Source organism: Nematostella vectensis, chromosome 11 (genome assembly GCF_932526225.1).
Source record: "Nematostella vectensis chromosome 11, jaNemVect1.1, whole genome shotgun sequence".
In the NCBI taxonomy this organism is placed as follows: domain Eukaryota; kingdom Metazoa; phylum Cnidaria; class Anthozoa; order Actiniaria; family Edwardsiidae; genus Nematostella; species Nematostella vectensis.
Genome location: NC_064044.1, coordinates 9,671,683 through 9,687,066, shown reverse-complemented (window position 1 = coordinate 9,687,066; position 15,384 = coordinate 9,671,683). Strand labels below are relative to the sequence as shown.

The window sequence follows — 15,384 nt, the reverse complement described above, 5'->3', positions numbered from 1 at the left end:
CATGCCGGAAGTAAATGTACAGAAATACATGAGCAAATTGGCACTTCATAACTGTCAACTTCATATAACAATGCTTTGTCTTTATCCCCCCCCCCCCCCCTTTATTTTCTTTGCTCAAATACAGCTTTTTAAATCAAATAACAAAAAAAAAAAAAAAAACTAACGTGTGGGGCCCCTGTGTTCCGGGCCGCTTAACTCTTCACGGTCCACCTCATATCTCGTCTTTTTGCTTCGCTCCTCGTGTGTCGAACAAGATGGCTCTAGATTTGGACGGAAGAGACGAAAACCCTCCACTACAAACAGGTAATATTCAATCGGAAGCCGCCTTGGCACTTCCAACTTTCAAAAGTTAAAAGTATGATTGACAGTCTGATGCTAGCCTGTCACGATTGTGTAAGGTCTTCTTTCATCCGTGAGTTGACAACTTGACAGGTCCAAAGGAAGCGGCGACCGCAAAGGCTCCCTTCAGTTTAACCCACACGCGCAAAGTATGTACACTGTGTGTACACACCACAGCTCGACAGATTCCTCCCAGATCTCGTGCCGAAATGCAAGCAGGAGGATAAGACCCTGCGTAAAACTCAAGATTTACTGCTGGATGTGTCAGGGCCAATCTCAGCAGCCTATGAACATATCTGCCAAGCAAAGGACAATCCTCAGGAAGCTAATTTGTCTGAAGTCCTAAGCCTCCTCACAAAGTCCCTGCAGTTACTGGGTAATGTCAACAACCACTTGTCTGCCAAGTGTAGGACACAGGTGTTGTCCAAGATTGGGCCAAAGTATACTTCTCTATCCAATGAAACATGGAAAAATAATGGCAAAGAGCTATTTGGCCAAGAGTTTGAGCAACGCCTCAAGCAGCGTGCAGAAACAGCAAAGGCCATTTCCTCAGCTTCATTTTTCCCTAGAGGAAGGCCCTTTTTTCGGAGAGGTGCCTCCTCGTCAGGAACATGGCAGCAGGGAGGCACAGCATACGGCCAGTACAGCACCAGAGTTCGGGGTCAGTTCAGATCAACCAGACCAATCAGGGGAAGGGGCAGAGGATTTATGCCCAGCTCAACCCAGTCAACACCCCAACAATAAACAGTCAAGATATGTTTATCGCACCTCCCCAGGAAAATCTAGTCATAGGGGGGCGAACAGCTCACTTTTATTCAAATTCGCTAGACGTAACAAACGACCCATGGGTCCTAGAATCTATCTCGGGCCACAAATTAGAGTTTGTACAGGAGCCTACCAGCTTATGGTACCAGTCATGCATCTCAGACCCCAGCAAATGGAGATAATAGATTCAGAGGTTATTGCCCTGGACAAAAAAGGAGCAATTATCAGGGTTCTCAGCCACAGTTACCCTTTCGAAAACCAGTTTGTAAGCCCCTTATTCACTGTACCCAAAAAAGGAAGGGGTTTCAGACCTGTGATAAACCTCAAGGGTCTCAATCATTTCCAAGAATACCAACATTTCAAGATGCAAGGGGTGACAATGTTAAAAGATCTCCTGCGAAGGGGAGATCTTTTGACCAAAATAGACCTAAAAGATGCCTATTTGACAATTCCAATTTCGAAACAGGACCAAAAGTATCTGCGCTTCAGGTGGAAAAACCAGCTCTGGCAGTTTCTTTCCCTCCCATTTGGCTTAGCAAAAGCTCCTCGGGTCTTTACCAAAATCCTCAAACCAGTAGTAGCACACTTGAGGAAAAGGGATATCCGACTAATCATTTACTTGGACGACATCCTAATTATGTCTGCGTCCAAAGAACTGGCTCTAGAACACTCGAATACCGCCGCCTCACTGCTAAGCAATCTAGGTTTTGTTATCAACAGAGAAAAATCCATTTTAAGTCCTACATGGGAGCTAGAGTTTCTAGGTTTCTTGGTAAACTCGAAAACAATGTCCATGTCCCTCCCAAGGGACAAGATCCGAGGCATAAAACGGGAATGCCAAAATATGCTAGAAAATCCAAGGGTGTCAGTTCGGGATTTGTCTTGTTTGTTTCTGGGAAAATTGTCGGCATCCATTCAGGCAGTTTTCCCAGCCCCCCTGCACTACCAGTTCTTGCAGAAAGCGAAACACTTCGCTCTAAAGAAAAGTCTGGATTACGAGACCATGTTGACCCTAGACCATGCAGCTCAAGAGGAGCTGACATGGTGAAGGAACCTGCCTGGAACGGAAAGTCCCTGTTAAAACGTCAAAACGATCTTGTCATAGAGACCGATGCGTCAACCTTAGGATGGGGGGCCTCCTGCAATGGCGTCCGAACAGGGGGTCTGTGGTCAAACCAAGAACGTTTCCATCACATCAACTGCTTAGAATTGATAGCAGGGGGGGTTGCAATAAAATCCTTCTGCAAGGACAAGACATCTGTCCAAATAAAACTGCTAATGGACAATACCACAGCCATTGCATACATAAACAAGATGGGGGGACACTCCCCTGTCCTGGCCAGTCTTGTTTACGACATATGGCAATGGTGTCTCGAAAGACAAATCAAAGTGCTCAACACATTCCAGGCGCTCACAATGTGGCCGCAAACACAGAGTCCAGGGTAGACAGGGACTCTTCCGATTGGAAACTAAACCCAGAAATCTTCTCACTCCTCAACTTGTTATGGGGACCGCTTCAGGTCGACCTCTTTGCAACCCGTCTCACGAACCAACTCCCAAGGTTTGTGAGCTGGAGACCAGGCCCAGAGGCGGAAGCAACGGATGCCTTCACTCTCGACTGGTCCCAGATGAGGAGTTATACATTCCCACTATTCAATCTAGTAGGTCGGTGCCTGGCACAAGTATTGAAACAGAGAGTCCAGTGTCTGTGCTTGCTGACACCAGTATGGGAAACCCAGCCGTGGTATCCCATGCTATTAGAACTCAGCATGGACTTCCCTCGCCTACTCCCAGTCAACCCACAACTACTGTACAGGGAGGGGAACCCACATCCCCTTCCTCGCCTTCAACTAGCAGGCTCGCTTGTCTCAGGGAACGATATGCTTCGAGCGGGGTTTCAGGCTAGGCTCAACAGCTGCTCTTGTCCGCCTGGCGCAGCCAAACCTCAAAATCCTATGCCTGGCGCAAATGGGATAGCCGGTGTGTTAAACAACAAATTAATCCCCTTTCTGCCTCTATCCAAGACATTGTGAATTTTTTAGCTGCACAATATGACAATGGAAGAGAGTATCGCACCATTAACGTTTATGGATCAGCTATTTCAGGGATTTCCTAAGGTGGATGGCTTATGTGTTGGCCAACACCCCTTAGTGTGCCAAGTGATGAAAGGTATATTTCAAAGGAAACCACCTCTTTCGAGATATACCTCCTCCTGAGACGTCTCTCAGGCACTCATGTATGTAAAAACGTTAGGACACAATGCATCATTGTCCCTTAAACAACTGTCTGCTAAGCTAGTATTACTGCTAGCTCTCACCTCTGCAAAGCATGGATCAGAATTAGTAGCACATGATCTCCGATTCAGGAAAAATCATCCGGAAGAAGTCTCCTTTAATCTCCCCGAACTTACTAAGTCAGTTCGTGTGGGTAACAGTTTAAAGGTCTCTTTTCACTGCAGTTTCCCACAGGATAAGCTCCTATGCCCCTGTGAATGTCTAAGAGACTATGAGCGTCGAACAACTGAGTTCAGACCAGTTGACCCCGCTTTCCCCAACACACTGTTTTTAGCCAACATTAGACCTCACAAACCGGTGACCTCTGCAACCCTAGCCCACTGGTTGAAAGGCATCCTTTCCGATGCTGGTATCGACTCAAACACATTTAAGGCTCACTCTACAAGAGGCGCTGCTTCATCTACGGCAGCCAGAGCAGGCCTGTCTGTTACTGACATTATAAAAATGGCTGACTGGTCCACCGATACTATGTTTCGTAAGTTTTATTACAAGCCGGTACACAATGCGTCATTTGGCAGGACTGTGCTTAGCCAAGTTTAGGCTTTGAACAAGCATTGTTATATGAAGTTGACAGTTATGAAGTGCAATTCCAGATTACGCAAGACCCGAAGGGTCGCAGTGTAGGATGAATTGCACGAATAAATGGAGGCGCAATATAACAATGCTCCCACCCTCCCAACCCTTTAATCATTGTTATTTTGTTCTTTCACAGGTTGTTCCGCTCATCAAAAAGACGAGATATGGGGTGGGCCGTGAAGAGTTAAGGGGCCCGGAACACAGGGGCCCCACACGTTAGTTTTTTTCTTGTTATTTGATTTAAAAAGCTGTATTTGAGCGAAGAAAATAAAGACAAAGCATTGTTATATCGCGTCTCCATTTATTCGTGCAAGTCATCCTTCACTGCGACCCTTCGGGTCTCGCGTAATCTGGAATTTTCACAACACCTGATAACAAGACAACATGAAAACACAAAAATTGGCAATTTTCACAATACCATATAAATAAGACAAAATGAAAACACAAAAAGGCTGACGTTGCCTTTGGGTGTTGTCTCTTCTTTATAATTTGACCAAGTGTCAAATCAGGCTTCCTTGTACAACAAGTCTCGGCATGAACAATTTGAGTCCAGGATACGTATTAAACCACGTTTTATCTAACCAATGCAAACCTGTAAACACCATTTTTTTCATGGTTTCCTCTATGTGATATTTATAAAGTGCCTAAATTTCATAAAATTATTAACAAAATGGTCTGATGCTATAAAGCCAAGTAAAAAAAAAAGACATGTTTATCGTCCCCGCCCGCATCCTTTTTCGGGGCCGCATCATTGTATTTTTTTCTCATTAGATATTTCTGCTGCTTTTGATTGTTTGTTCCTCAACAGTTCACATTTCGTGCGTTAGCGGTGCCTGGGAACTGAAACAAAGGCAGACGTTCCCGTTTCAAGGTTTTTCTTATGATTTTTTTCACCCGTTCGCAACATCGCGGAAATTTCCTTTGTAAATGGTACAAATTTTAGATATAAACCAATGAGAAAAAATAAATACAAAATAATAAATAAAAAGGGCGCATGCTCCCTATTTTAATCTTATCAGGACGATAAACATGTTTTTATCTTTACTTGGCCTAAGACGTTCATTTTTCGCCGTCACCAAGATCCTCGCTAATTGACTGTGCAATAGTTATCAGGGGGGGGGGGGGGTGTAGAACAGGAGGGGGGGAGGGGGGCACTAAGTTTAAATGTTGCCAAGGTAGGGGAGTCAGCCTTAACTTTTTCACATAAAAGGGGGAGAGGCTTACTTTAAATGACATTTGAATGTTCGTTTTGTACCCAGATTTATCTAATAAAAATGTCATCTTTTCCTTTAAACACAAAATCGATGCTCTGTTTTATAAATCTTTATATATCTCTCAACCCTTAGCGATAAAATGAGCTCGTTGTTTCTCCTTGATGTCGCCTGAGCTCAAGCGTAAAGTATGCTTTATAAAGCTTTGTTTTGAGATACAAACTGGGCGTTACATTCTCAATGATACCGTAAATGGTATACTTCGATGGTCCAAGGAGAGGGGGTGTTCAGTAGATAGGAGGTTTATTAGATAGGGCGTTTATTTTCAACTATAACTCAATAGAACAAACCCAGGTGCATCAGGTTTCAAGTTTTAGTCAGGATCACATAAAATTATAGCTTAGTTTGTATAGCGTTTCTTGACATTGAGCAAGTCTAACGCAGTAGTAGAAGCCAGGCTCATTTAAGCAAAAAGGCAATTAACTTTGATTTATATTACAGGAATTCCTATGTTGTTTGTTTTGAAGCTGTGGGGTGTGGGGAGAGGGAAGTAGGGGGTAGGTTGTTAGAGAGGAATGCTCAATACAAACTTGCAAGCTTAGGGGATCCTTCAATAGATAGGAGGCGTTTTTCAGATAGGGACATTTATTAGATCATCTACAGTATGCTTCAAGTAATTTTTTGAACACTTGAGCTGCATGATGATCTTGTCAGACACAGGCTCTAATTTCAATTCAGTACCATGATCTTGACATGAACATGCTCTTTGCTCATTTAAGTACTAGCACAATGATCTTGTTAAGAATGTGCAGGCGCATGCGCGTACATAGGGGGGTGCACAGGATGTGCACATACCCCCCTTGGCAGCCAAAAATTAGGTCATATATTAATGAATCTTCAAATGCTATTCTTTTTTCTCAGCCAATCCTGGGTGAGTGCCTGATGTGATATGTTAATTCAGTAATGTCAGCAACATGCTGCAATATTATGAGCTTCACTTGCACTAATGTATTCTTCTACCACAACGGCTTCAGGATGCATGTCAAATTCAGCATTATTTGATTCCATCAAGTCGGTGTGAACCTGCAATTTTTAATTAAAAATAAAAATATTGTTAGGTAGAGTGTACCTGGTATATCAATATCTCTAAATTTATTTAGAAATGTATGTACTGTATTTTCTTTTGAGAGAAACCCAGATCTTTACTAAATATTTTCAAAATATATTAATATATTAAATATCAAGCTGTTATAAGCACATTTTAACATTCAGAACACATACTAACATTCAGAACCTGCTATCTGATCCTTCTTTCTCCTTTCTGTGTTCGCTTTTTCTCTTTCTCCTTTCTCTCCTCTGCCTTCTGCTTCTGTTTTTCTTTAGCATCTTTAATCTGCTGCTTCTTAGCATCATTTTCTTGCTTTAATTTATCTCGTTTTTCTTTTTCTTTGTCAGTCACAGACTGGGCATTAGTGTTCTTGAACAAATCTGCAAAAAGTAAGAGAAAAGTATACACATGCCTGGGCATGAAAATGCGTCTAATTCAAAGGGGATGTCACAAGCTTTATGCTAAGGCCAAAGTAAAGGAAGTTAGTAAGTTTGCAATTCACAGCTCACATTTTTTAAATGTTCATCATATTTTTATAAATTATTGTTGAAATGCAAGGAAGTCCAAAAGAGTCAAACAGCTTTTTAAAAAATGACACATTGAAGTAGTTGATCGCAGTCAAAATAAAATATTGCAGAACATGCATATTAAAAGAAGTCCCTCCAATAGCTTGTGAATGCTTTGCAAGCATCCATGAGTTAAAAAATGTAGTTTCAACACCTTTCATATAGTATGGGTGTCACTTTATTTTAGCAGCATGTTGGCACAAGCCAACACTATCAAACCATTGAAAACCTCTATATAAGTACGTGCAGGTTGCATACCAGACTCATTGCCTGTCAGTCTTGGTGTGACGTATACAGGGGCAGCCTCATCTTCATCACTTGAGTTCTTAAAAAAGGTTAAAGAAAAACTTTCCATTTAGGAAAATTAAGCTTCACTTATTAAACAAATAAATGATTAAAGTAAAGATACTGCTGGATAAACTAACATACTATCTTTTAATGTCATTAGATGATTTCATTTGAGGCTTTTTACTGTAGCAAGCAATTTTCTGGCTACAGTACTGTTTGTAATTTCTTAGCAATGGACCATTGGAATTTTTTCATCTATTAGCTGGGACACATCTTGTGCCATCTAATAAAAACATTTTTTAGCGGTCTTGGTAACGAATCCTGCATTCTGATTGGCTAACAGAGCGGTCTGGATATTCCTATATCTGCCATAGGTCCAAGAATTGATATTTTGCGCCCGATGTTTGCTCAAAGTATGTTTTCGCTGGCGCCTTCGGCCTTGGTCAGTATTTCCAAGACGTCGGTCACAGTATTTCATGATAGGGACCTGCCACCCGGCAAATAACCCCTATTAATTGGTTGATAATTTTTGTGTAAAAGGATATACCTCATCTTCATCAGATTCGTGGCTGTATTTCGCCAGTAATTGTTGCTTCAGTTGAGCATCCACTGCTCCCACTGGCTTGGATGCTGACTTGGAGGCAGCTTGCTTCTCCATAATTTGGGCTAACTTGTTCTTTTTCTCTTCCACTTCTAGTTCTATTTGAATTGCAATAACATATAAAAAAATATTCTCATTCCTTTGATAAATTTTCTTTTATGTCAAAAGCACAAAATTCTTTTTTTTCTCCTTTAACTTGCAGGAGAGTGCCGGATTAAAAATTGAAAAACTCCGCATAAAGGAACATAGTAATTAGCGAAATTAAGATTTATCCATGTTTACCCATGTGCTAGAGGAAAAATGTTTAGTACATGCTCAAATACTGAACGTGTGCTAAATCTTAAAATCCCTAATGTTTGTAAATACCTTTATGAATATCCTTAACAAAACCTAGAGATTTGTCAGCACAAACAGTTTGGTGTTCACCTTATTAGCTCAGTGATTTTTTGACTAAAACATGTAACTTTCTAGGTAAGGGTACAGCATTCTTGGTTCATCATACAGTAGACAACAAGCAGCAAACAATCATGGTGGTAGATTTCTATTGTCCATCAGAAAGCATACCTTTCGCTTCATTTGTTCCGTTTTCCCTCCTGGCAATGGTTGTTAGTAAATCAAGGAGAAATAATCAAGGGATACCTTTGGCATCTTGTCTTTTCTTTAGTAAGCTTGCTCTTGAGGTGTGCCAGTGTTGTAGGATCTCAGATGAAAGCTCCTCTACGGGATACTCCTAAACAAAGGTAATTGCTTTATAAGAGTGTTCTTTGCAGACTTTTCTAAAGGTTTTGATTTGGTTGATCATAATGCATTAGTGAACGAAATGAAACTGCTTAACGTTCATAATGTAATTATAAGGTGGATCTGCTGTTTTCTCTCAAATAGGCCTCAACGTGTAAGAGTAGGCAATGCATTGTCATCTGTAGTTGTTTCCAATGGGGGTATTCCCCAGGGCACGAAATCGGCCCCGCTTTTGTTTGCAATCTTAGTCAACCGTATGCTTGCAAGGTGGCCTAATAGAGTTAAATATGTTGACGATACCACCGTATTTGAAATTGTTCCAAGATGCTCTCCCAGTTACATACAATTTATTGTTAATGATATCAAGGAATATGCGTCATCAAGGGGAATGCGTCTGAACCCCAAGAAATGCAAAGAGCTTCAAATTAATTTCTTAAAGTACCAACCTTCTGTCCCCCAAAGATTAATCTTAGGGAGCGCAGTTGTTGAGAAAGTTGAACATTACAAGCTATTAGGTGTACATATATCAGCAGATCTGTCATGGAATGTTCACGTTGACCACATTGTTAAGAAGGCTAGCAAGCGCCTCTATGCCCTCAGGGTACTCAGGAAGGCAGGTGTCCAGCAGTCAGATATGGTTCTTATCTATTGCTCGTTAATTCGGTCAGTCCTTGAGTACGCTGCTCCTGTCTGGGCCTCCCTTCCTGAGTACCTTGCAGAGCTTATCGAAACAGTACAACGAAAAGCTATTCGAATAATCTACCCTTGCCTTAGCTATGAATCAGGGCTCAAAGTAGCAAAAATGGACTCACTTACAGTCCGCAGAGCAGAACTGTGCCGTCGATTCATGGCTAAAGCAAGATGCACTGAGCCTATAAAATATATAATAGAATCTGGGACTGAGGTCGCCCATGGTTATTCGCTAAGGGGGGGTTGCAGCCGTTTGGATAAATCAGTTGGTGTAACTGAAAGGTATAATAACTTTATCACAATTCGTTTCCAGTAGTTATTCCAGTATTTATTTATACATTGTTAAGTGTAGTGTGCATCGGCCGACATACTGTAATTTAGCTTATGCTACAAAAGTATGAATAAACGATTATTATAAACACAACAAAGACAAGAAATTTGAGAGATTAATCATTGACAGCTTTGGAAACCCACGGGTAGAGTATTATTGAAATTCCATAAAAAAATATGGCAGCTATAATCCTTAGAAACACAGGGGTAGAGTATGGTGGACATTCCACAAAAGAAAAATATAGTCTGAAAGACAAGGGGAGGTTATTAGAGAGTGGAGATTAATAGAGTATGGTATTAATCGAAAGAGATAAGGGCCTTGACACAGCGTCTATAGTATAGTACAGTATATAACATATATAGTCAAATAATCAAAAAATGTGTTAAAGCTATTTTTTTAGATACTGTCTAAAAAAATAGCTTTAACACATTTTTGATGCCCCTCCCCATACCGCGATCCCCTACATGACTGGGAGGAAAAACCCACATTATGTTGCTGTTTGTATTGGTTGTAATCATTTTTATCTGTCAACAGAACAGTCGCAGGAAACAACTACTGCAAAACTGTATCTTTATCAGAATCAGCCATGTGACAGTAACAACCATGTGGTAAAGACTCCGTAATATAAGGTCATTCCACAGTATTTTGAACCTGAATATGACTTTTTAAGATTTTAATTTTAAGCTCTCTCTACACAATGAGTAATTAGAGGAAGGACTGAAGTGTATTTTTCTGAAGAGATTTCGTGAACGGAACTTCACATTGTGGCATGAATTAACATCAATTTCAGGAAATTACCAAAAAGCTGTTGCAGAGACTACAAAGAAAATTCTCACCTGACTCAAAATAAAAAGGAAAAAAGTAACATAAGTCTATTAGACATGTTATGGTACCCTATAATTAGGATATGAACAATTTCTCCCTTTAAATGGCACAAGTTACAGAGTCATCGTCCAAGGTCATGAGTTGTAGTCTCCACAACAATTTGAGGGCATTAAGTTTTGATAAAAATAGGAAAAGTGAATCTATTTCAAGGAAACTCTCAAAACTCCTGATTTATCCAAAGACTAATATAAAAAGATATATAAGAATTCACTGGCCTTTTCAGGTTTAAGATGAAAACTATTTCTTTTTGGTTGTGGAGACTACATTTTAGTTGCGGAGACAACATTTTTGTTACAGACTAATACAAACTTTATGAAATACCTATTGGAAAAATAAAATGCTATGGAGAATGACTTTTTGTCACTCAAAAGACCTTTTCTTTTCCTATTTGTAATTAGTATATTCAAGAACTGGAAGGTCCTGGAGCTGTGTAACCAAGCCTAGAGTGGTGTGTTCTAGGGGATTGTGGGTAAAATGTTCTATTGGACGCCATTTTGTTTTAATTGCAGTCCTTATTTATTCTCCCTGTAAGTACGACAAATAGTACAGAAAGAAGTAGAAAGTTCAGGAGACGGATTAGAGATGAGCTTGCAAAATACCAGAGATACCTTGCAAAATACCTTGAAAAGCTTGCAGAATACCAGAGAAAGGATAGGGAACGGAAACGAAACCAGTATAGAGAAATGACAGCAAAAGAGAAACAAGCTAAGCAAATCAAAAAGACACAATATATGAGAGGGTTTAGAGCAAAAATTAAATCTAAAAAGGCACATATAAGCCCCTCTTTGTTCAAAAGCCCCCAATCCTATGGAAAAGCTGTTAGCCGGGTGAAAAAGAGTTTGCCAAGAAGTCCAGCTAAGATCCCACTTGTTCTAGCAAAAGTGGTAGAAAGTATGTCACCCAGGAAGAGAAGAGCAGTCCTTGAAGTTTGTGATGCAAAGATGAAAAAGAGAAAAACAGAAGAAGCATCAAGAAAGAAACGCTCTCTGACGCATTGACAGAAGATGAAGAAGAAGAGATTAGAAAGTTCTGTGTTAGAGATGATATCAGTAGAATGTGTCCTGGCCGAAAGGAGTTTGTGTCTGTGAAGACATCAGAAGGAAATCGGGAGCACATGCAAAAGCGACTGCTTCTCTTAAATATCTCTGAAGCCTATGAGATTTTCAAGAAAGAGTCTCAAGTCAAGGTTGACCTGTCCAAGTTTGCTTCGCTCAGGCCAAAGCATGTCTTCCCAATGAATTTGCGTGACCATGAGGAGTGCATGTGCAAAAAATCCATGAAAAACTCCTACTTAATGGTCTTCACAAAGTTGTATAGGAGATCCCAAATTCAGCAGAAGATCTGTTGAATGCTACAGTTTGTACACCTGGTGATGCAAAGTGTTTAAAAACGGAATGTCTAGATTGTGATGTGGAGGGTGCTGTGTATGCCATTTGTGATGGGTGTGGTGCAGACCAGCCTGTGTCATATTATCAGTGGTAGACAAGCAACGATAAGAGAGTCAGGAAATCACTAATTGAGACCACTGTTGGAAATGCAGTAGATTAACTTATTGCCCAGTTGGACCCATTTGGTAGGCACATTTACAATATTAGGCAGCAGTATCAAGAACTATCCCATCTGAAAGCTAACCTTAAGCAAAGTGAGATTATAATGCACGAAAATTTTGCAGAGAACTTCTCTATAAAACATCAGAAAGAAATCATGGCTGCCCATTGGTCCAACGAGACAGTGACTGTTTTTACAGCAGTTGTGTATTTCAAAGATGAGAAGAATGACTTACAACATGTCTCATATGCAATTATCAGTGATGACCTGTCTCATGACAAAGGAAGTGTTTATTCCTTCAACGCTGCAATAATTGATGATATTAAGCAGAAAATCAACTTCGAGAAGGTCCACTATTGGAGTGATGGAGCAGGCTCCCAATTTAAGAACAGGTATAATTTGTCATGCCTCCTCTATCACCAAAGAGACTTTGGATCTGAAGCCACTTGGAGCTTTTTTGAAACAGCCCATGGAAAAGGTCCTTGTGATGGGATAGGTGCCAAGGTAAAGCGAGTTGTCTGGCGTTCTATACTACAGAATAAGTCTGTTGTAACAAATGCAGCAGAATTCTATGATGCTGCAAAGAAGTTGAGCAAATCGATTAACATCCTTTTTGTTTCTAAGAAGGAAGTATGGGATGTTGTAGAGCAGCTAGAGCAAAGGTGGGCTAGCTGTAAAGCCATTCCTGGCACACACTCTCTCCATTTTGTTGCAAAGAGAGATGACACTACTATGGTAACTGCCAAGAACTCACAATTCATGCAAACTGATCAATGCCGGGAGCAAACTCTCATAGTAATACCGCCAACTTGTTCAGCAAATGCTGATCATACATGTACAGCTGAGTACGACCAAGCCTTCACAACTAGCAACTCTACTAGTTCATCCATTACAGTTGAGCATGGGTTACCATCCCATCTTGCTTCCAAGTTTAACCCGTACCAATCATACAGCCTGCCAAACCACATGGCAGTACTTGCTAGTGCTATTGTTAAAGGACAAGTGAGCTTCAGAGGCAGTGGTTTGATATCTAGTAATGATCTTTATTCTCTTGGAGGTGGTCATACAAGAACAAAGGACAACTTTCTGGCCAACTTTGTTATTGATAATTATCTAGAACTGCTTACCACCACCACTTACTGCCGCAAAGTGATATCATTTGCCTGGGAGATATTTGAGAAATTTGTTCTCAATTTGTTACTTGCAAAGGAAACCCTATGGACCATGAAATCATCTTTGGTATCCTGTAATTCCCAGCAAAGTGAACACTGGTTCCTTTTAGTAGCCCTCCCACTGCAACATACAATAATATCTCTTGATAGTTTGGCAGGGAACAAAGCCAAACCATCAGCTATTAGCGCGGTACACAAGTGGTCTCTGTTGACTACCAACAATGATGCTCTAGACCCACAGCAGTGGAAGTTTTGCAGCAACGCCCCACAGGATATCCCTCAACAAGGGAATTCCTATGATTGTGGAGTGTTTGTTTGTATGTATGCAAGGAGCTTAGTGTATGATTCAGATTTAGTTACCCAGCCAGATGTCCCTTGCATCAGAAGGCAAATGATTGTGGAGCTGCACTCTCAATCTCTGCTTCCGTTAGAGTCTTGCATCAGGCAGGGTAGTTATTATGCTGTAGACTATGTGTCTAACTACGAAGCAAGATACCATCTTAACGTCAGTACAAGTTTTGCTATCATTGATGGTGATGGCGGGGAATTCTGAGATTTTATGGACAATTCACTGGGAATTATCGAATTGGGTTTAGCTCTTACACCTCCTGATGCCAATCAATTCACTACTTTTAAGTTTCTGCATTCCTGTGGAGCTAAACGTTTTGCTTGGCCAAAACGGGATGACATATACAAGGTCCACAGCTCGTGTGTGTTCTATGGCCCTGTGCACTTCGAATGGAAATGGTCCATTTCAGATCCCTTCATTTGATGAATTGGAAGCAGTGTTCAAATTTACAGAAGCATAAGAAACAACCACAAATGATGGCATATGCATCTGAATCATAAAGTTCTCCTCAATGCTTAGATTTTTGCTTTGCTGATTTACCAACTAATTAAGAGGATCCTGCTACAGATGGTCTCAAAGAACCAATGGACTTGATTGATAAACGCTATATGTGTTTAAGGATCAACATAAGATATACTTGACAGTACATTGCAGTAGATACAGTAGACTCATGGCATAGCATGAGCTTGTTACTTGATAGTATTGTTGATATAGAGTACTTCTGATCTGAGTTGTAGACGTCAGATATACTGCAGTAGGATACATACTGATTTAGGCTGATTATAGTACAATAGTATGTCACATGTAGCACTTTACATTATTACGTTTATTGAAACTACAGTATGTTGGGCCTCTAGATGACATTAGCCCCATGAGCTGCTATAATTGTCTAATTGTATCATATCCTGTATAGGATAGATTGTTTAAACACTTTTTGAGCATGTTCATCTTGATCTTATTGTTATGAAACTATATTATAATTGTTTGGAAATTACTGTAGTCTCCGCAACGTAGTCTCCGCAACGGTACCATGTATGCAAAATGTTTATAGAGAGGAACTTTGAAGTCAAATTCACAACTCATTTGTGCATGTTAGTAAAGGTGGTTGGACATCCTTTTTTAAAACACAGTCAGTTATGTAAGGACTGTCTTAGTTTCAGAGAGTTTTCTATTAAAACTTGAAAGATTAAAAAAACTGTTTTTTTCTGCATATTCTCCGCAACAGTGACATTTGTGTTTACTGTCTGTTTATCAAGCAATCCAGAGACAATAGCAGGTGTGATATGGAAGGGCCTTCTGACCTTCTTCATTACCAAAGAAAGTTTACTTTGGTAGTATATTACTGTTCTGAGATTTAAAGGAAAAATACACTCGATTGTAGTCTCTGCAACAGGAGGAATACTGTGGAATGACCCTATATCAAACGATATAATTAATTTCGCCAGAAAATACTTCGTCTCCGATCACTACGCAATCAAGACACTTAATAATAGCTAGAGTATATAAATAAAAGTTCTTGTTTTTCGCTCTTAGCAAGGAATATAGAACAAAACGCAGTAAGCCTACTTTTGTTGTCTAATTAAAAAGACAACTGCCGACAGCTTACCGTCATCCCGTCTAGGATGCCTATTAATGCGTCTTTTCGGTCATCTTCAGTTGAATCATCAGCATCTAGTACTCCGGTGACATAGCTACCGAATACATCCTCGTCCAGGCCGATAGCGCTAAGTTTCGAGCAGAGCCAGCCCTCAAAATCACCTTTTTCTTGGCTGCCGTTCATCATTGCGGCAGCCATCTTGGATCGACGATAAACGCAATGGCTTGTGGGTAATTTTAATTAAAAGCACAGGATACCCGTAAAAGTAAATCGAAAAAAAAAATAAAAATACTTTTCCTGTGGGCACCGGGGATTAATTTTTATTT

At 40.4% G+C, this 15,384-nt stretch overlaps 2 protein-coding genes across 4 annotated transcripts; one reads left to right on the top strand and one right to left on the bottom strand.

The window, feature by feature from the left end:
• Nucleotides 1–189: 189 nt before the first annotated feature.
• Nucleotides 190–4,261, top strand: LOC116601217. Of its 2 annotated transcripts, none has more exons than XM_048734575.1 (2): nucleotides 190–303; nucleotides 433–2,172. In XM_048734575.1, the coding sequence occupies exon 2, from the start codon at nucleotides 719–721 to the stop codon at nucleotides 2,150–2,152; it is 1,434 nt and encodes a 477-aa protein (XP_048590532.1). In that variant the 5' UTR covers nucleotides 190–303; nucleotides 433–718; the 3' UTR covers nucleotides 2,153–2,172. The 2 variants fall into 2 exon arrangements, 1 of the variants encoding a protein (XP_048590532.1); XR_007314209.1 differs by lacking the exon at nucleotides 433–2,172 and adding an exon at nucleotides 4,111–4,261 and having other exon boundaries at nucleotides 210–303.
• A 1,551-nt stretch (nucleotides 4,262–5,812) lies between these two features.
• LOC116601253 (coiled-coil domain-containing protein 43) lies at nucleotides 5,813–15,284 on the bottom strand. 2 transcript variants are annotated; one of them, XM_032362043.2, is made up of 6 exons: nucleotides 15,068–15,284; nucleotides 8,388–8,478; nucleotides 7,693–7,846; nucleotides 7,118–7,185; nucleotides 6,480–6,673; nucleotides 5,813–6,268 (listed from the first exon to the last, which is right to left on the bottom strand). In XM_032362043.2, exons 1-5 carry the CDS (start codon nucleotides 15,254–15,256, stop codon nucleotides 6,483–6,485), a joined length of 693 nt encoding a protein of 230 aa, XP_032217934.1. In that variant the 5' UTR covers nucleotides 15,257–15,284; the 3' UTR covers nucleotides 5,813–6,268; nucleotides 6,480–6,482. The 2 variants fall into 2 exon arrangements, with proteins under 2 accessions (XP_032217934.1, XP_032217935.1); XM_032362044.2 differs by having other exon boundaries at nucleotides 6,471–6,673; nucleotides 7,118–7,184; nucleotides 7,695–7,846.
• Between the last annotated feature and the right edge of the window lie 100 nt (nucleotides 15,285–15,384).